The sequence below is a fragment of the Dreissena polymorpha genome, unplaced genomic scaffold (assembly GCF_020536995.1).
Source record: "Dreissena polymorpha isolate Duluth1 unplaced genomic scaffold, UMN_Dpol_1.0 chrUn006, whole genome shotgun sequence".
Classification (NCBI taxonomy): Eukaryota; Metazoa; Mollusca; class Bivalvia; order Myida; family Dreissenidae; genus Dreissena; species Dreissena polymorpha.
Window position 1 is genome coordinate 804,334 of NW_026273320.1, and position 21,554 is coordinate 825,887.

General features: G+C 40.2%; 1 protein-coding gene across 2 annotated transcripts in view; it reads right to left on the bottom strand.

Annotated features, from left to right (window-relative positions):
- LOC127863364 (TBC1 domain family member 23-like) overlaps window positions 1-21,554 on the bottom strand; it is a 49,926-nt gene that overhangs the window by 24,115 nt on the left and 4,257 nt on the right. For both annotated transcript variants that reach the window (XM_052402845.1, XM_052402846.1), the window contains exons 2-4: window positions 7,945-8,053; window positions 6,604-6,709; window positions 4,432-4,636 (exon numbers count right to left, since the gene is read on the bottom strand). In XM_052402845.1, the coding sequence (XP_052258805.1) occupies window positions 4,432-4,636; window positions 6,604-6,709; window positions 7,945-8,053 (420 nt within the window). The remainder of the gene's footprint in view (window positions 1-4,431; window positions 4,637-6,603; window positions 6,710-7,944; window positions 8,054-21,554) is intronic.

Sequence of the window (21,554 nt, forward strand, 5' to 3'; positions counted from 1 at the left end):
ACCATCAGAATATACTTTGTTTACCGTGCGCATTTACACTGTAGGGCGCCAAATAATGTTTTGATATTGTCGGAGAGTTAACATGCGTATTCACAAGATAACAGGTTTTAGCGATATAGAATTTCATTCCGGGGGTGGTTTGTTTTTTTAAATGCACAATACATTGTGGATATTCTGTAAACTAAGTTGAAATTTATCTAAAATAACATAGAAATTGTTGGATCACTTGAAATCTTGGAGGACCAGTAATTTCTGAAAGCTGGGTCCGGTTTAATGAAAGCGACCATGGTCGGGCCTGTATGGTTGTATCAGCGAATAATTGTCGTGCGACGATAACCGGGTTTAACGGAGAGCGACGATCGTCAGTCGACCGCGCGTTGTTCGACATACTGTCAAGCGACCGCAGTCTACCACTCACACCACGACTGCTCGTCGATTGGCGCTTTGTCGGCGCCCAAAACCCGTGCCTGGAGACTCCAGACAATCTGCGACGGTACCAAGATTGTCTGGGCAACTGTAGGACAATCCCAGATAGTTTGCGACGGTTTCAGAATGTCTACCAGATCAGCTGGACACCTGCAGGAGACTCCAAGACAATCTGCGACGGTGTCAAAACCATCTGAACACCTGCAGAAGACACACAGAAGTCTCCGACAGTGCCAGGGAGTCTTAAGGACCGACGAGGCACCTGCAGGAGACTCCCAGACACTCTACAATGGTGCCAAGACCGTATTGGCACCTGCAGGAGAATTTCAGACTATGCCAGAAAGTTTCCCAGGCGCACCTGCAAGAGACTCTCAGACAGTCTGCGACGATGCCAAGACCGTCTTGTGACCTGCAGGAGACTCCTAGACGGTTCCAGAGGTCTCCTAGACCGTCGGAGCACCTGCAGGAGATTCAGACAGTCAGCGACGGTGCCAGAACGTCTGGGCACCTGTAGGAGATTCCCAAACATTCTTCGACGGAGTGAGAGACTGTCTGGCACTGTAACAGACTGTCTTGGAGTCTCCTGAAGTTGCCCAGACGGTCTTGGCACGTTGCAGACTGTATGGGAGTCTCTTGCATGTGCCCCGCCGGTCTGGGAGAATGTGTTGCACCATCGCAGACAGTCTTGGAATCTCCTGCATGTATTCTTACGCTCTTGACACCGTCGCTGACTACCTTGGAGTTTTCAGCAGGTGCTCCGACGGTCTGGGAGACCGTCTGGAACCGTCTGGGAGTCTCCTGAATGTACCAAGACGGTCTGAGAGACTTCTGGCAACGTCACAGACTCTCTGGGGGTCTCCTGCACGTGCCCAGACGGTATGAGAACCGTCGCAGACTGTCTTTGAGTCTCCTGTAGGTGCCCCGACGATCAGAAAAACTAACTGGCACCGTCGCCGACTGTCTGGAAGCCTCAAGCAGATGAGTCTCCTTTAGGTGCCATGCCGGTTTATGAGACTGTCTGCCTACGTCGCCGACTGTCTGGAAGTCTCCAGAAGTTGCCCAGACGGTTTTGGCACCGTCGTAGATCGTCTTGGAGTCTCCTGCAGGTGACGCGCTGGTCTGAGAGACTTTTTGGCACCGTCGCAGACTGTATGGGTGTCTACTGCATGTGCCCAGACGGTCTTGGCACCGTCGCAAACTGCCTGTGAGTCTCCTGCAGATGCATCACCGGTCTAGTAGACTTTCTGGCACCTTTGCAGACTGTCTCGGGGTCTCCTGCAGTGCCCAGATGGACTTGGCACCGTCGCAGACTGTCTGGGAGTCTCCTGCAGGTACCCCGCCTGTCTGAGAGACTGCCTGGCACCGTCGCAGACTTATAGATGTCTAGTGCATGTACCCTAACGGTATTGGCATCGTCGCAGACTGTCTGGGCGTCTCCTGCTGGTGCTCCGCCGGTCTGGGAGACTGTCTTGCACCGTCGCATACTGTCTTGGAGTTTCCTGCATGTGCCCAGACGGTCTTGGCATCGTCGCAAACTGTTTCGGAGACTCTTGAAGGTGCTCCGTCGGTCTTGGAGAGTGTCCTGCACCGTCGCATACTGTCTGGGAGTCTCCTGTAGGTGTCAATAAGGTTTTGGCATCGTCTCAGACTGTCTGTGAGTCTCCTGTTGGTACCTTGAACGCGACGATTGGTCAGTCTAGTGCATTCCTCTGTCCCGTAGCTTTTTTAGTTTTTTGCATGTGTCAGCTGTCCTTAACGACACCCTACACGCGTTTATGGCTGCCACAATATCCTGCCACTTTTTCCGCTTGTTTGCCTCGGTCACCAATGGCCCGTGCTTTCCCTCCGGAAGGTTCTTGTTCTCGATAACAAGCTCTCGAATGATATCTATCTCTTTTTCGGACCACGAATGGCACTGCCAAGAATCGTTGCTGTCTTCGTCTTTCATTTTTCGCTTGTATTTTCACCGTCGAATGTTGATGGCGGAAGTGGTAATTTTCCTAAAAATAGCGACCACCACGACCGCAGTCGACTGACCAACGTCGTGCGACCACAGTCGCGGCAACTTGCTGCTTTTTCGCGACGAGTGGTCAGTTGGGGGCCGACTAGCGTCGGTCGACATCACAGTCAACCGACTACAGTCGGGTTTTGAAGTTTTTCATTAAACCGGACCCAGGTGCTCCTTTGGGTCAGTAGGTAAAAAAAGTAAGTGTCAAGCCCTGTAAAACTGTCCAGATTTTGTTTTGTTGACAACTTTATATTATAAAAACGATTATTATTTTATTTTTGAAATAATGAATATAGCTGAAATTAAATCTAGCATAATAATGCATGTAAATCAATGCTTTAAAGATCAAATGACAATACAATATTGACTTCAAAATAGGGTAACCAGTTTTTAATGAGGGCAAGTAGATGTTCAAAGTAACTTGCTCCCCGGGCAAGAGTGTCAATTTCTTATGTAAACCCCTGCACTCGTCTTTGGTATCTTTTCCTTTCTTATCCCCAGTAAAATTAAAATTTTCCCCTTCAATTTTTAACAACCTAAAGAATTGTCATAAACTTAAACAAGAGGGCCAAGATGGCCCTAGTTCGCTCACCTGAGAGGAGTCGGTTCATTCAATCTTTACCTAATGTCAAACTTGACCTAGATATTGACCAGACAAACATCCTGGTCAAGTTTCATCATTATTGAACCAAAACTCTGGCGTAGGGAGTGTTTTTGTTTTTGTAAGATTTGAAATGGTGACCTATATTTTGAGTTGACCCCCCTTACCAAACATCAAACTTTGCTTACAAGGATTTTGTATAATATAATGAAAATTTGGGCAATCTAAGGGCAATAATTATGGCATTAATTATGTGATTTTGCTCATCATCAAACTTGACTGAGATTTTTCAGCAACTTTGATAAAGAATGCTTGAGAAATGTGAATGCTAGAGCGTTTACAAACCAATGTGGACGAATGGACAGCAGACAAAGACCAATCCTAAGACCTCACCTGAGCAATCAGGTGAGCTAAAAAGTGTGTTTCACCGATCTGAGCCATTTTCCAACTCAATCAAACCAATGTATTGACTAAGTTTCACTATAATAAGGCAAAAAATGTGACTTCTATAGTGTTCGATCACAAGGTTTCTCTCTATATAGTCACATAAGGAAAACTGCCCCACCCCCTTGGCAGCCATGTTTATTGACCCATCGGGATCATTTGCAAACTCATCTGAGATACATATAAAACCAATCTTTTCACCAAGGTTAATGATGATTGGGCAAAAAATGTGACTTCTAGAGTGTTCACAAGCTTTTTTTACTATATAAATGTAAGAAAACTGCCACCTCCCCCTGGCAACCATTTTTTTCAACGGACCGGAACCATTTTCAAACTTAACTCACATATCTAGGAAACAAAAGTTCTGACAAAATTTCATGAAAATTGGGCCAAAAAAGTGACTTCTAGAGTGTTGACATGTTTTCACTATATACCTATAGAGAAAATTGCCCCGCCCACTGGCGGCCATGTTTTTTCACCGATCTGGACCGTTTTTGAACTCTTCTGAGAAATCAATAAAACCAATGTTTTGATTAACTTTCATGATGATTGAGCAAAAATTGTGACTTCCAGAGTGTTTACAAGGTTTCCCTATAGACAAATAAGGAAATGCCCCGCCCACTGGCAGCCATGTTTTTCAACGGACCGGAACCACTTTTGAACTCAACCAACATATTATTAAGACAAACATTTTGACAAAAATACATGAAGAGCAATCTGGTGAGCTAAAAAGTATGCAAAAATCCGCAAAAAAATCTCACTGTATAAACATGAATATTATTGCTAGTTTTTCTCAAAATATGTTTGTAGCAGCTACCGGTATGTTAATACAAAAATATTTATCTTTCAGGTCTTGTTTATAAAATTAAACATGATAAACGACTATCTAATTTTCAAATACCTATTGCTATTCGTTGCCATTCCTATAAGGAATCAATGTATCCCAACAAACCTTGTAATGTATTTATTGTTCAATGCATAGAAGCAGTTGTAGATGTCGGACTTGTTGAGCTTCAGTGCCAGTAATGGCTGCATCAGGTCCAGCCAGCCGTTGTCGCTGGAGTAGGCTTCCTGACGTGACTTGCAGAAGAACGTGACCATAGACTCCAGGTCCGCCACCACAGAGACCTTCTCATCTTCATCATTTCCTAGCTTATCTGAAACACTCATGTTAAAGTAACGACATTGTATAAAATGAAGATCTGCAAGACACTATTTTTCCTCCAGAGTGATTTACACATTCCTGAATTATTTCCCCTTATATCATACTCAACTAAGTGTAATCTTTATTTGCTCTTCAAATTTTTTTCAGTTTTATATGTAAAGCAAACATATAAATGTCAGACTTAAGAATAATAAAAAGCTTAATTGAGAGAAAAGATGATAATACAAGAATTAAGAATTATAACAGTGCATAAACAATGCTTCAATAAGCATCCTGTTCCTTTTCTGTATATAAAGAGCTTCAAAGAAAAAAAAGATTTACACAGTAGTGAATACCCTCTCCCACACTGCATGAAATAAAATACAGCAAGTTGTAATAATCATTTATGCAAAGTATTAGTTAAAAGAGGCAAAACTAACCCAATTTGTCACATATCAAAAAATTAAATGAACATGAACAGCTGTATAAAATGTCCTTGATTCTTTATCCAGTATACCCAGTCCACTTTAATCTTTGTTGCAGTGTTAATGATAACGCAATTTAATCCACTTACCAAATCAATGGTTATTTTCACTAATAATTCTATTGCTAATTGTTTCCATGCAATTCTTGTTGTAACAAAATGTGAGATGGTACTCAATAATACTGAATACTACATGTACAGTCAATCTTGTATTTAGAGACCACTAAAGAGAGTAACCAAAAGTGGTCTCTTAATAAAAAAGGCCATTTGGGATGAATGCGGACCTTTGATTATAAATCCAGATAAAGGACTATCTCCTTTTGACACAGTGCTTTCAGCTTTTGTAATCAAATGAATCTACATATAAATAAAATGAATAAAACAATGTTTTACTTAAAATAAGTTTTATTTGTTCTCTCTAATTCTAAATGCAATGTAAATGGTGTGGATGGAGAATTGGTTTTTTCCGACCCCAAACTCATTAGCGATTTAATTTACGTGCACTTTTACTCTTCGACACTTCCAATACCCGAATTTTCTCAGTTAACGTTAACACGATTATGGTTCATAGGGAAATAAATAAAACACCTTGATTGAAAACTAAATAAACAGGCCTGATTGGAAAATTTGCTAACACAAACTAATTAGCATAATCACAATTACATTTTTTAATGAACAGATTTCGACACATGTTACAGATTAATAGAGTATTTTTTACACCTCTCGAGAACACTGTGAAAATGTTTGTCGCATTGGCACATTGTTTCTACAATAAAATCGGCGATCAAATTTGTCACTTAACATCCCAGATAGTAAACTCTTTAACCCGTAGACTGTCGGCAATACCTCACTGTATTATTCAACACCAAAAATTGATACGCAGTCAGCATTAACACCGGTCAGAACCGGTCATCTAGACAAAGGAAAATGGCTGGTGTGAAATCAAAACAAAGGTGTAATCGTTCATGTTATCGGCTTAGATAAACAATCAACACTGATTTGTCCCTGAACGGTCGACAGATTTACCACTTTTACCTCAAAGCGGTCGCTTAATTCAAGACATGGGCATCAAAATACACTAAAATCAGCGGTCGCTGGTCGCGTAAGACAAAAGTCGCTTAATACAATATGAAAATATATTTAAAACGCTCGGGCGGGATTCAACGTGGTCGCATAAGACAAAAGTCGCTTAATTCAAGTGGTCGCAAGCACAAGATTGACTGTATATTAAAACATACAGTTTCTATAGTTGAACAGCATCATGTAAAAATGGGTCTTATTCCAATTGTGGCCTGCATGGCTATGCTGTCCACTGTAAAGTCAGGCAAGGTTTTTTGGACTGAATAGTAGACAGGGTAGCTCCAAACCAGACTTAACAATGCGCATGCGGCCTTATGCCGTGAGACCCATTTTCACATGATGCGGGTATTCGTTATCTTCATAATATAATTTACACTAAACAGGGACCAAGTTTCTTGCATATTCAACAGACATACCAACAAGCTGTGCGCAGTCTTCTCTTATCAGGCTTTGTTCTTTAAGGTCGAAAAACCCATCAAAGGCTGCAAGACTGTTACCCTTTCCCTGCACTTGTAGACAAATCTATTAAAAAATAATACAATAAGACACTTGTGTTTGTGTGGCTACATTTTTAAGGTTGCATTATCCTGAAATTGTATTTAATTCCAAGTTTAATACTTTGTTTCTGTGATTGTTTTTAAGCATCAAGTGGTATGTTTAAGGTTAAATGACCATAAAAACTAAGGTTTTTAGTGCTCAATGTCTAGATTTTTAATCTACAACAATTTTAAAACTTTAAAGCATATAAATGATATTTAACTTATGTTCAAAACATACAGAGGTTTGCAAAACATGTATACCCCCTAAATGCAGCAAAATGTTAATAAATGCAATTGTTAAAAGAAATTTTAATATAGAATGCAGCAGTGACTTGAATTTTGACCCATTAATCTGCCAATTGATTGGGGTCTTCCTACTTTCATGACTGAGCATCATTATAATTCATATGATCATATTAAAAACATGATCAGTATATCGAATACAATTGGTTTTCACGTTACAAACCTTTGTGACCTTAACCTTTGACTTGTTGACCTCAAAATCAAAAGGCATGCACCTTTCAGCCCAACAATCATCCCAATTTGCATGACAGTAGGTCAAAAAGTTCTCAAGATTTATTGCAGAAACTTTTTTATGCAGAAGCCCCAGAATTTGATTTTTTACCTAAAAATGATTGGGAACCTTCCTTTCATCCAAGGTAACCATAATATAAATTTATATGATTATAGGTCCAAGCATTTTTTATATATAATGGGGAAACATAATGGTAAATATTTCATGTTAAAAGCCACTTTTACCTTGACCTTAGACCTTTCAAAGTCTACAAGAAAGTCAATATAGGTAAAAATGAGGTCAGGTGATGTGGGAATGTTGATAATGTTCAAAGACATCATCATGCAAGTATCAAAGTTTAGAAGGAAGCACTATTATGTTCGACGATAAGGGTCCCTTAGGGTTCAAAAAGAATTCAGATCTTTTTAAACGTAGGCCAATGTCAATGTTAAAAAGAGGTAAATTGATGTAGGTGTGTTTAATGCATTGATATACATTATCCATTTAACTAACAAAAAGGTTTACCAGTATACTAAGCATTATTGATGTTTCACAAAACGTTTCATTTTCGGTAATCCTCTAACAGACAACAGAACAAAACGAGCAAATTGACAGGTAAATGCTATATGCCTTCTGGTGTCCTAGCTGCTGGGGGCATAGCAAAGGAAAACAAATCTACATAACCAGTACACCCAAATGTATACCTGCCAGACATTGGCTCTGTGTTTCTCAGGTACAGGTCGTCCTTTGCAGATGTTTCTTAATGATCCAAAGTCACACTCCTGCAGCAGGGCTTCTTCAAGCTCCTTACTCCTGAAAAATACATTGAATGTTGGCGCTAGTATTGTTCCATGCATCAGTATACTATAGAGGCTTGAGGAATGACATATCACACAAGAGGGATAGCCTTGACGTGATGTGAAATAGCGCAAGACACGAGACTGATGAATACTCTTGAAACAACAGACTAGCTAAAATTCATTTAATTATTTCACACATAAAACTCATATTTATTTTCTAATATGTTGTCATCAATATTTTATGGTGAAGAAATAGAGGATATTTGTTGCATTCGGTGGATTATCGATTTTAATTCACAGTTGATCATAGAAAATATATTTTGTCTATGATCACGAGTGAATTAAAATCAATATTCCACCGAATCGAACAAATTTTCTTTTTATTTTATGCTTTTTTCACCGTTTATATACATTGTTTAAGAGATTAACGAAAGAATTTCGCTGGGATAATGACATCATGTAGTAAAAAAAAATGACGTCATTTCAGAGTAAACAGTGACAAGAGCTGTCAGAGGACAGCGCGCTCGACTATTCGAGTGCTTTACAGTATAACGTAAGCCATCATGGGGAAATTGTTTATATTCAATAATTTATTAGACGATCTTTCAAAAATATAAAAAGGAAAAAAAAGGTTGAGAGGGGGTATAATGTGGGGTGTGGTCATTTATTAGACGATCTATAAAAAATTAAAAAGGAATAACAATTAATTTTTTTTTTGGGGGGGGGGGGGGTAGGGGGGTGAGAGGGGGAGGGTATAATGTGGGGTGGGGTAATTTATTAATGATGTTTAAAAAAAAAAAAAATTGGGGGAGGGTAGAAGGGGGGGGGGGGGGGGTGAGGTATAACGTGGGGTGTGGTAATTTATTAGATGATGTTAAAAAAAAAAAAAAAAAAAAATTGGGGGGGGGGGGGGGGCGGAGGTGGTGGGGGGGGGGAGGGATTCTGGGTAGGGGCGTGGGGTATTGTTTGGGTGGAATCCATTGTGGTATTCAGGTAAGTGTTGTTTTGTCAATAATAAAATGTGATCATAAATAAAGAAGTTATGGCAATTTAAGCAAAAAGTTCCATTATCTAATTGTAAAAGGGGCCATAATTATGTCAAAATGCTTGATATAGTGGTCTGCTCTTGTTTATAGGTTGGGGTCATGTTGGTAAACAAGTATGCAACATATAAAAGCAATATGTCAAAGGATATAGGAAATATTTGGGGTAGTACGCAAACTTTTATCAATAATATGCATATTCTAAGTATAAAAGGGGCAATAATTATAACAAAATGCTTGATAGAGTTGTCTGCTCTTGTTTATAGATTGGGGTGGTGTTGGTAAACAAGTATGTAAAAATATGAAAGCAATATGTCAAGGGACAATGAAAATAAATAGGGTAGTACGAAAACTTTAACATTTGCTGCATATTCTAAGGGGAAAAGGGGCCATAATTATGACACAAGAGTTCCGCGGTCGGAGATGACCGCATTGAAGCCGGATTTTTTATTTAAATGACAGGAAAGTACCTTTCGTGTTTTTGTCAATGCAATACTTAAATTACTGAAATATTGTTCAAAGGTCAAAATGAAATGTAAGTACTTTTCAAGGCATGAGCAAACCTTGTGTTATGTTTTGAATGCATGCATATACATGAACAACAAAGTTTTTTTACCTACCAAAGTTATAAGAACTTTAACATTTTTACATTCAAGGTCACAGTGACCTTGACCTTAGAATGAATGACCTTGAAATGACCAGTGGTCATCTAAGTGTGCTTGCAAACCTTCATGTCAAGTTTGAAGACTCTATGTCCAAGCATACCAAAGTTATAACAATTTTAACATTTTAACATTTAAGGTCACAGTGACCTTGACCTTCAAATGAATGACATTGAAATGACCAGTGGTCATCTTCTAGTACTGGCCAATCTTTATTTCAAGTTTGAAGACTCTAGGTACAAGCATACCAAAGTTATAACATGAAATAAGAACTTTAACATTTTTACATTCAAGGTCACAGTGACCTTGACCTTCAAATGAATGACCTTGAAATGTCCAGTGGTTACTTACTAGTTCTGGCCAACCTTCATGTCAAGTTTCAAGACTCTAGGTCCAAGCATACCAAAGTTATAACAACTTTAACATTTTTACATTCAAGGTCACAGTGACCTTGACCTTCAAATGAATGACCTTGAAATGTCCAGTGGTTACTTACTAGTTCTGGCCAACCTTCATGTCAAGTTTCAAGACTCTAGGTCCAAGCATACCAAAGTTATAACAACTTTAACATTTTTATATTGAAGGTCACAGTGACCTTCACCTTCAAATGAATGACCTTGAAATGACCAGTGGTCATCTGTTAATCCTGGCCAACCTTCATGTCAAGTTTGAAGACTCTAGGTCCAAGCATACCAAAGTTATACCATGAAATAAGAACTTTAACATTTTTACATTCAAGGTCACAGTGACCTTGACCTTCAAATGAATGACCTTGAAATGACCAGTGGTTACTAACTAGTTATGGCCAACCTTCATGTCAAGTTTCAAGACTCTAGGTCCAAGCATACCAAAGTTATAACAACTTTAACATTTTTTATATTGAAGGTCACAGTGACCTTGACCTTCAAATGAATGACCTTGAAATGACCAGTGGTCATCTGTTAATCCTGGCCAACCTTCATGTCAAGTTTTAAGACTCTAGGTCCAAGCATACCAAAGTTATACCATGAAATAAGAACTTTAACATTTTCGAGCACGCCGCCACCCCGCCCGCCCGCCCGCCCGCCCGTCCGACAACATCAATCTATAAGCCGAGATTTTTTCGAAAAAAATCCGGCTAAAAATGCTTGATAGAGTTGTCTGCTCTTGTTTATAGGTTGGGGTCATGTTGGTAAACAAGTTTTCAAAATATGAAAGCAATATGTCAAGGGACAAAGAAAATATTTGGGGTAGTGAGGGGATATTTATACTTAATAAATCTACAGCTGAAAGTGTTATCCTTGACTGTACCCTTCTTTATAATGCCAATATTATATTTTATGTTTTTGGGACCAATTCCTTTTGAGTAGGGTGTCGATCAACTAGTACCCAAGTCAACTCGTACATTGATCAACACATTCCCACTTTGATCAACTTGTACCTGTTTTGGTCAACTTACACCTACCCAAAGTCAACTCGCACCCAATATAAATAAATATACAGAACAAGACAAGAGTGCTATGGTGGCCCTGGGTCGCTCACCTGAGTAGTATTAAAATTAAGCAAGGGTTGTTAACATTGTTTTGTGAAAAGAAAAGGTTTGTTGTTTATACATATATACATATATGCGTTATAAATAGTAATGTGTGTGTGTTTTTATGTTTTTTAAAATAGACATTTGTTACCCGTTGCAACAAAGTTATATTTTGGATTAAAGTAATATGAGGACAGAAATTTAATAATGAGCATCAGCAAAAGAAAATGGAAGTACATTTTTCCACAAATTGTTGTCCAGCTTTGAGATCAATAGATAAGCATCACAGCATCTTTGGATTTTATAGGGGGTGACCAGTTACAACTTGCTTTTTCAAAAACAGCTTAAGATATTGAAAACAATTGTATTTCTTTTAATAGATTGAGTGTTTATAAAATAGTTTTTGCATAATTAAATATAATATTTTTAATTGTTATCATAAATCAAAGTTGGTTGTGAAAAAGTAAATGAGTATGAGAATAATGTACTAGAAATTCAACATTGATTTTCTTTTAAGGTACAAAACATCACTTGATCTTTCTCATAGTTACAAATGTGTGCAAATATAGAGGGAAACACACATAAGACTTTGGAAAATTTATCATACCAAAATAACTGTCAAGCTATTTGCAATTTAAATGCACAAAAATATGTTGCATAAATACATTATTTTTGCAAAAACAACTGCCAAAACAACTTTTATTTTTAACCAAACAGTTTTTTGTGCTTCTTAAAGGGATCTTTTCACGCTTTGGTAAATTGACAAAATTGAAAAAAGTTGTTTCAGATTCGTAAGTTTTCGTTTTAGTTATGATATTTGTGAGGAAACAGTAATACTGAACATTAACCATGCTCTAATATAGCCATTATATGCATCTTTTGACGATTTTAAAACCTAAAAATTATAAAGCGTTGCAACGCGAAACGATTGAATAATTTGGAGAGTTCTGTTTTTTTCGTTAAATTTTGTAAAACTACAAAGATTGCTTATATAAGGTATAAAATACGTCATTTCTGTATACTCGGCGGAATAGCTCAGTAGGCTAGAGCGTTTTTACTTCAGGACTCTGGCAGGACTCCAGGTGTCACTGGTTCGAAACCTGCTCCGGGCAATGTTCTTTTCCTTTTTTTATTTTTTTTCTTGATTTTTTACTGGAGCTTTTACGATCCAATGTTTACATTTATCAATATAAAGCATTTAATGAATAAGTTTAAAAAATGCCAAAATCTGTGAAAAGGCCCCTTTAAAAGATGTGATTAACTGTTGTTTTTTAATGTTTTAAAACAACTGGAACAATTTTCAGGCTTACTTTGCAATGATATTTCCAATTGAAACAACAATAAAACCTGTTAAAATCACAATTCTTTCATAATCACACACACACTACTGACTGACTGCAAACTGTAGGCCTAAAATGTTTCAAGTAGTAATCTATCTTATGAATGGTGTCCATCTAACATGACAAATGTCTTTGATTGTAGTGCCCAGTTAATTGGGGCCAATTTCCAGGGAGTGTTACACAATCATCACATTGCTATTTAAGAAGGCATCAATCAACACTATTGTCCTGAAACAATGCAAGCATAGGTATAAATGAGTTTTATAGAGATTAGGATAGATGAATGAAAGGTCAAATAAGAATGATATGTAACAATTCTTGTTGTTTTATTGGTTTCACCACTTTGTTGAATTTCTGCAAAAATAAAGATAAAAATAATTATGAAGTAATGGCAATAATGAATTTGAGTAATGCAATAATTATAATCAGATATTTAGGTTGTTAAATTTTTAATGTTTCTGAATACAATACCAGTATCATCATCACCATCATCATCATCATCGTCATCATCATTGTGCACCAACATCTTATTACATTCATTCAATCATTCATTCAATCCTCTCTGCGCTGTCTGGTGCTTGAGGCAACGGCAAGGGAGCGCCACTTTGGTCTGTCAGCTGCTGTCTGCAGAGTGAGGCCTCTGTTCTTGAGCTCTCGCTTCATGGTTCAGCGCCACGTCTCTTTTGGTCGTCATCGGTTTCTTTTCCCCTGTGGAGTGCATATCAGTGCCACTCTGGGTAGCGAGTCAGGTCGCATTCTGCAGTCATGGCCGAGCCATCTCCATCTCCTCAAAGGGATGGTCTCAGTGATGCTGTTTGCACCAGCTCTTCCACGCAGTTCCATGTTCGTGATTATGTTTGGCCAGAAGACTTTCATGATCCGTCACAGGCACTTGTTCTGGAAGACTTTCAGTTTGCGCTCGATGGAAGCAGTGGTCTTCCAGCACTCAGACCCATATAGAAGGACGCTTAGCACGTTGCTCTTGAAGACACGGAGCTTGGTGTACATGCAAAGACTTGTGGTCCTCCAGATGGGCGACCCATATACAAGGACGCTTAGCACGTTGCTCTTGAAGACACGGAGCTTGGTGTGCATGCTCAGACTTGTGGTCCTCCAGATGGGCTTCAGCATTGTGGAGGCTTGGTTGGCTTTGCTGATTCTCGTGTTGATCTCCCTTGCACAGTCTCCATCTGTGGTGACCTTGCTGCCAACTTCCCAACGTTAAGGAACTCGTCCACATCTTGCAGAGGCTGGTCATTCTTCCTCATGACCTGAGTCTTTCAAATGTTGACCCTGAGACCTATGGTGCTTGCTGACAGTGCCAACTGTTGTCTTCTGCTGGATATCCTGGTTCCTGCTAGCAAGTAGCCAGATATCGCCGGCGTAGTCAAGGTCATCTAGCAGCGAGGTAAGTGTCCACTGTATTCATGATCCATTCAATAGCCATTGAAAAGAGGAGCGGCAAGAGGATACATCTTTGCTTCACTCCAGTTTTCACCTTGAATGGTTCAGTCAGCTGGTTGTTGTGGATGACTCTGCACTCAAAGTTTTCGTACAGGGACCTGATGACGTTGACAAGTTTCTGAGGGATGCCATAATGTCACAGAATCTTCCAGAGCTGTCGAAGGTTTTCTAAAAGTCCACAAAAACCAGTGAAACCACATAAAAGGATCCATTCCATTCATGGGACCGCTCAAGGATCTGCCTCAGGACAAAGATTTAGTCAATGCAGGACTTGCTTTTCCTGAAGCCTGCTTGTTCCTGGTGAAGGATACCATCCACTGCTGTTGTGATGCTTTGAAGGATGAAGATCTCACTGTCATATAGTAAAGTGATGCCTCGCCAGTTGTTACAGTTCCCCAGGTCTCCTTTCTTGGGCAGTTTGACGATGGTGCCTGTCTTCCAGTCGCTTGGCGCTTTTTCACTGTTCCAAATCTTTTGAAGAATCTGGCAAAGAAGCTGCGGCTTTTAGCATCTCAGGTTTATGTCAAGGTCCTCTTCAGCTTCAGGAATGTCGGCAAGGGTTGGTGGGTCTGGGCGATTTTGGATGGACTCGAAGTGTTGCTTTCATCTCTTCAGCTTCTCCTTTTCCACAGTGAGTTTGTCTTCAGCTCTCATTGGAAGGTCATGGTGCTGGCTGTAGTTGCCCTTCAGCTTCGTGGTGTTCTGGTACACTGTCTTCATGTCATAGTGCTCGGCTGCTGTCTCAGCCTCCTCTGCCAGCCTCTCTATGTACCGTCTCTTGTCTCTTCTGGCTTATGTCTTCACCACCTTGTCTTTCTCACTATATTCCTTTGAAATTCTGTCCGTAAGTCTCAGGGATTTAGTGTCCAACAGTTTCTTTTTTATCTGTCTTCTTTCTTCTATACAAGACCACGTTTCTTCTGTCTACTTGCTCTTTCTGAAGCTTAGAACTTCCTCTCAGACTCCTGTCTCTTTCATTACTCCGTTGAAGCCTTTGATGGTCAGTGCTGCCTCATCTTCCAAAATACTAAATCTATTCCTGAGGGTTAGCCTTAACTCTTCTTTCACTTTTGGGTCTTTCAACTTGACAACATCGTAGCATTGTTCTTGATGTCCCCCGTCTTGGCTTTCCTGAGCTTCAAAGTCACCTTGGCCACCAGAACACTATGGTCCCTGCCGATGTCTGCATGTAACATCACAGGCACGTCCTTCAGAGAGTGCCCCCACCGACCGTTGATTATGATGTGGTTGATCTGGTTCTGGGTCCTGCCGTCTGGTGATGTCCATGTTATTTTGTGGATCTCCTTGTGCGTGAACAGGGTCCCTCCTATGACCAAGTTGTTCTGTAGGCAGAAGTAAACTAGTCTCTCCCCGTTGTCAGTGATCAACCCCACTCCATGTCGTCCCATAGTCCTCTCTCTGTCTTCATTGTCCCAGCCAAACTTAGCATTGAAGTCGCCAAGCAACATCAGCACGTCGTGTTGGGGGATGTCCTCTAAAACACTTTGAAAGGGAGTCATAGAATGCATCCTTGTCCTCTTCTTCCACGTCGATTATTGGTGTGTAGCCCACAACAACAGACAGCAGGCGCTTGTTCACAGGTTTCCACTGTAGCATGGTGTTAGCCTTGCTCTTGCTGATGATGACGGAAACTCCTTACCGGTGGTTGTGTCAGTTCTTCCTGACCAGATGATGACTTCTCCGTAACTCAACTTCTGCTTACCAGAGCCATCTTGCTTCTGTTACTCCCATAAGGGTCAGGTTGTATCGGTTCAGCTCACTCACCACTTGCGCTAGCTTTCCAGTCTGGTAGAGTGTTCGCACGTTCCAACATCCAATTTAGATCTATCGCTTTGGCGTCAAAAGTTCCGCTATCGGGGTGGGGACGTCCTTGCGGCTTTGATCCCCATCCATCATAAGTCCAGTTGCCTGGTCTGCTTTGCTCCAGACGCCGTTTGTCCCTTGTTCCCTTGTTGTTGTTTCCGTAGCAAGCATTATTCTCGGGGTGGGGTTGTTAGCCCCACGCCCAACCCTCCCATAATATTAGAACTAGAGTGTTTACATGGTTTTAATACAGTCATAATTATTAGGAAAACTGCTATGCCCCTGGCGGCCATGTTTTAAAACGAACTGTAGCTTTTTTTAAACTCAGCCAAGCTATCAAGAACCAAATTCCGTAAATATTGGACTATAAATGTGACTTCTAGAGTGTTAACAATGTTTTACTAAATCCATATAAGGGTAACTGCCCCGCCCCCTTGTGGTCATGTTTTTCAAGGGTCCGGAAACATTTTCAAACTCATTTTAGCTATCATAAGAACAAATGTTCTGAACAAGTTTTAGTAAAATTGGACTGAAAATGTGACTCCTAGAGTGTTTACAAGGTTTAACTATAGCCATATTAGGAAAACTGCCCCTGGCGGTCATATTTTACAATGGACAGAAACCATTTTTAAACTCAACTGAGCTTTTGTTGAGACCAATGTTATACGGGCAAAAGCCCGCATAGCGGGTGTTGACCTTTCATACATATGTAAATTTAGACAAAAATTGACAAGGGATGCATCTCAAAATTTTTCGACACGCAACATATATTTTCGCGATGAAATTATCTCCCTTGTATACTTATCTTGTCCATGTTCTGCCTCCGTTTGTTTAGTTGCGAATTTATTTCATCCAATTAATTCAATATCTCAATGTTATTATTATCCTCACAAATAAATAAATAAAACTGTTTAAAAAATTTATTCGCTGAATTCATGAACATCGCCGTTTATTTCAAGCTCTCAATTTTTTAAGGGGAGCTAACCACTGCGCAAATAGCATCCGGTGTTTACTTGTCACGCATTTTCCATTTGCTCTCAGAAAGCAGTTTTACGTGTGATCATGGGCAATATTCTGGTGAGTTGTGGTTGTTATCAATCAGAAACACATTTATTCACAAAATGTAACGATATTCCGATTTAACTGTTTAGTCTTTTAGCTTATTTTAAACGTATTTACACCACGTCTAATCACAATTTGCCGATATTCCGAAATGTTACATACCACTATGTAAAGTTTATGCTTTAAACCACAAAATCCGATACCATTGGATCTTAGTACCAAAATCTTTAGTAACAAATCTCCCAGATTCGAAATCAACAACAAAAACAGGACATTTAATTTTATAAACTGTCTGCATCATTTATAAAATTTAAAGATATTTGTTGGTTTTCCATTTTTAGAAGCTGTTCTGCCAAGGCAAGAGCTGGGCATCACCCAAGCCATTCTATCCAGCAACACTGACAGTTTTGGTTTCCAGAAATCAACAAAGGAGGGAACTATTAAAGTTTCCAAGCTATACACACATTAGCTGTGGTGATCTTATTTATTAGTTCTGTGGTTTTACTTGGATGGAACATGTGTTAACTTTTATAGAAATTTGAAAAGTCTATATCTGTCTATAAACAAAAATCAGCTATGGCATTATACGATCAGATGTGCAAACATTGTCAAAGGGTTGTTAAATTAACTATTTGAATGCAATTATGCTGAAGAAATATGAAGGTTCCCATGCAAACTTAGTCTGTATATAGACGATGTCTGCCAATATATATCAAATAGTAATACGAAACTTACCACAAGTATGTAAAAACACTAAATACTTGTTGTGATCATTTTTAGCAAGATAGTGTTATTATAAACAGTAGAAAATACATGTTGCTTGTTTAGATAATGCATAATGACATTAATATGATTTCCTTTCTATTGTGTAATTAATAAATTGGTGGTTACTTGTTGTTCCATGATAAATGTTTGTGCGCTAGTTAAAAACCAGCATTGTTAATTTTGTTAAAGGTAATAAAATGTTACTTCATTGATTCCACAGTTTTTCAAAAGATAACATCACTTTGAAATTTCATATACGTAAAAATTCTTGTAAGTCGATGACAGTGTTTTAGTATTACTTACCCTATACTTTCGCTTATAAGACGCCCTCGCTTATAAGACGCACCCCGACTTCGGACTTTATAATGGGTGGATTTGAGACTGACCCGCGTGTAAGACGCGGTCAAATTTTGCCGTTTTCATCGGCCGAAGAAATGGCCAAAAAATGTCAGAATGTTAAAGAAAATCATCTATTAGTAACAAATTGAGAATTTTTCAAACTCGCGCTGCATACAATTAGTAATTCACGCAAGTCTGAAAAATAAAACAATCAAACAACAAAGTAAATAATATTTGTTTATTTTATGATATATTAGTGGGTTTTAATTTATTTTCAAGTATTATTTATGCAATAAAAATAATTATCAAATTAACAAATTTTCTAACAATTGCGTATTTAATCATTTGCCCTAACAATTGCAAACAATTGCAAACATATTACGTTCGTAATATCAAAATTGATAGTATCAGTCATCTTAATTGTATTGTTTGACAGGTATTGAAAACTAATATGCAGATATTTTGAAACTGTTTAGTTTAGTTTTATTACCCACTTTATGCAAATTTTACGCTCATTGTATATCAACAATAGGAAACGCCTACTTTCATACAAGAGCACCGCCTTGCGGGTGCAGACCGCTCATCTATTTTCTTTTAAAAGGTGAAGGGACTCTCATTTTCAATCACAAAGGAGGGGGGGTGGAGTGAAGAGGGGTGTATAGTGTGGGGGTGTGGACATTTATTACATTATCTTCCAAAATTGGGGGGGGGGGATTCTTGGGTGCGATGGTTGGACGGTATTTCAAACATAATATAATAAAAATAAATATTTGTGTTGTTTAACCGTTTTAAAAAAAATAATTGGGGGGGGGGGGTGGGGGGGGGGGGGGGGGGTAAAGTATAGTGTGAGGGTGTGGTGGTCATTTGTGAGATGATCTTAAAAAAAATAATAAAAAAATTAGGGGGGGGGGGGGGGAAATTCGGGGGGGGGGGGAGGGGGGTATTCTTGGGTACGATGGTTGGACGGTATTTCAAACATAAAATAATAAAAATAAATATTTGTGTTTTTAACCATTTAAAAAAAAAACAATTTGGGGGGGGGGGGGTGGGGGGGGGGGTATAGTATAGTGTGAGGATGTGGTGGTCATTTGAGAGATGATCTTAAAAAAAAAACATTTAGGGGGGGGGGGGTTTCGGGGTGGGGGGGGGGGGAGGGGAGGACACGGGGGATGGTTTGGGTGGAGTCTATTGTGGTATGTCAGGCAAGAGTAGTTTTGTCAAAGTATCAAGCAAATCTAATCATAAATAAAGAAGTTATGGCATTTTTAGCAAAATTTAATAATTTGATCTTGAGAGTCAAGGTCATTCAAAGGTCAAGGTAAAATTCAACTTGCCAGGTACAGTAACCTCATGATAGAATGAAAGTATATGAAGTTTGAAAGCAATAGCCTTGATACTTTACAAGTAAAGTGGATCGAAACACAAAATTGAACCATATATTAAAAGTTACTAAGTCAAAAAAGGGCCATAATTCCGTAAAAATTACAACCAGAGTTATGCAACTTGTCCTTTTACTGTACCCTTATGATAGTTTGCGAGTGTTCCAAGTATGAAAGCAATATTTATGATAGTTAAGGGGTAAAGTGGACCAAAACACAAAACTTAACAAAATTTTCAATTTTCTAAGTATAAAGGGCCCATAATTCCGTCCAAATGCCAGTTAGAGTTACATAACTTTGCCTGCACAGTCCCCTGAGATGTAAACAGTCGTTAAACTGCTGGACTACTGACATCCTCAGTCGAGAGCCACCGATCACTGAATGTTTCGACCCATTAATCTCGATACATTCCCCTGGTGGTGGGTCCGCAGGGGTTGATCAATCCCCTACGTGTCAGTAGACGGCTGCCAGCTCCTCTCTTCTCTCCTCAGCCAAAGCCATCTCGATGCTCTCTCCGCTGCATCCCCAAGTCTGTTGACCGCTCGCTTACTGTCTCTTCCTGTCAGGCCAAGTGCAGTGAAAAGTCTCCAGAGAGACTTTGACGGAAAGCCTCGGACACCAACCTCCACTGGGAATAGCCACGTGTGCCACCCCTTCTCCTTGCATTCCCTCTGCAGATCAGCATATTTTGCTGTTTTCCTCTCCATTGCCTCATCACAGCGCGACTCCCAAGGAACTGTGAGTTCAACCATCACCAGACACTTGTCCTTTGCCGACCAGATCACCATGTCGGGGCGTTGTGTTGTCTGGACTACACTTGGGAAAACCAGCCTGCGTTTCAGGTCAACAACCATCTCCCATGACTGCGCACGATCTAGGATCGATGCTGCTTGCGCCTGCTGCTTCTTGATGGTTTCCCCTTCCTTTACAAACTGCATCTTCCTGGTCTCTTTCACAGTCCTCTTCTTTCGCCTCTCCCTTTCCACTATGTCTGCCAGTTCTTGGAGGACCTTGTCGTGTCTCCACCTGATCTTCCTTGTGTAAGGGCTGTCTGGCAAGATGATAGTGTATGTTCTAGCGTGCCTATCTTTCCGCAAAGTTGGCAGGTTGGGTCGTCACATTTTCCCCATCTGTGCAGGTTTGCTGGTGAAGGTAGCAGGTCGTAGACTGACCTGAGCAGGAAACTGATGCGCAGAGGTTTGCTACGCCAGATATCCGCCCATGTCATCTTCTTTCCTGTAGTCTGCCACTTTGTCCAAGCACCCTGGCACCCCATTGCCACTGCCCTTATGCCTCGATCTTCTTCTTCGGCCAGACGTACCTCTGCCTGGACCATCTTCCTCCTTGTACTACTGTCCGCCTTCTTCCAACTCCTCGTCTCCGCAGAGCCCAGACCTTGTGTTCCCACTGCCGTTGTTCCCACAATGTCTTTGTGTCGCAGGCGGCTCTCGGCTTGCGCTACAGCCAGGCTAGCGGACCACTTTCTTCCCGTCCTGGTCTCAACACCTGCTCTTCGGACCATGTCATCCCATGAATCCTTCAGCGTCATGACAAGTCTGGCCTTTGCCACCTTGTACTCCTCCACCAATGAACTCAATGGGAGCTGTAATTGATTTGATCGTCCATAGAGTCCAATGTTGCTGAAGCTGGGTGGTACGCTAAGCCACTTTCGCAAATGCCTACTAATGGTTCTCTCCAGTCCTTCCACCATTGTTGTTGCCACCTCATAAAGCATCAGTGGCCACATCAGTCATGGGAGAAGTCCATTCTGGAATAGCCAGGCCTTGAATTTGCCAGGTAGTCCGCTTTTGTCAATCTGCTTCAGCCCTTCAGTGAGCTGGTTCTTGATGCGCTTGATGTTGTTCCCATCTTGGAGTGTAGCATCATACCACTTCCCAAGGCATTTAATGGGGCTGTCCATTATCGATGGTATGTCCTCACCTTGCACTGTCAGATTGAATTTCTTGGTTGGTTGGCCTTTCCTGATAACAAGTGCTCTGGACTTTCTGGGTTTGAACCTCATTCTGGACCAAGTTGCTGCCTCTTCTAGGGCCGAAAGCATCCACCTTGCTTGAATGTGGGTCTTTGCTGTCAGAGTGAGGTCATCCATGAATCCCTTAACT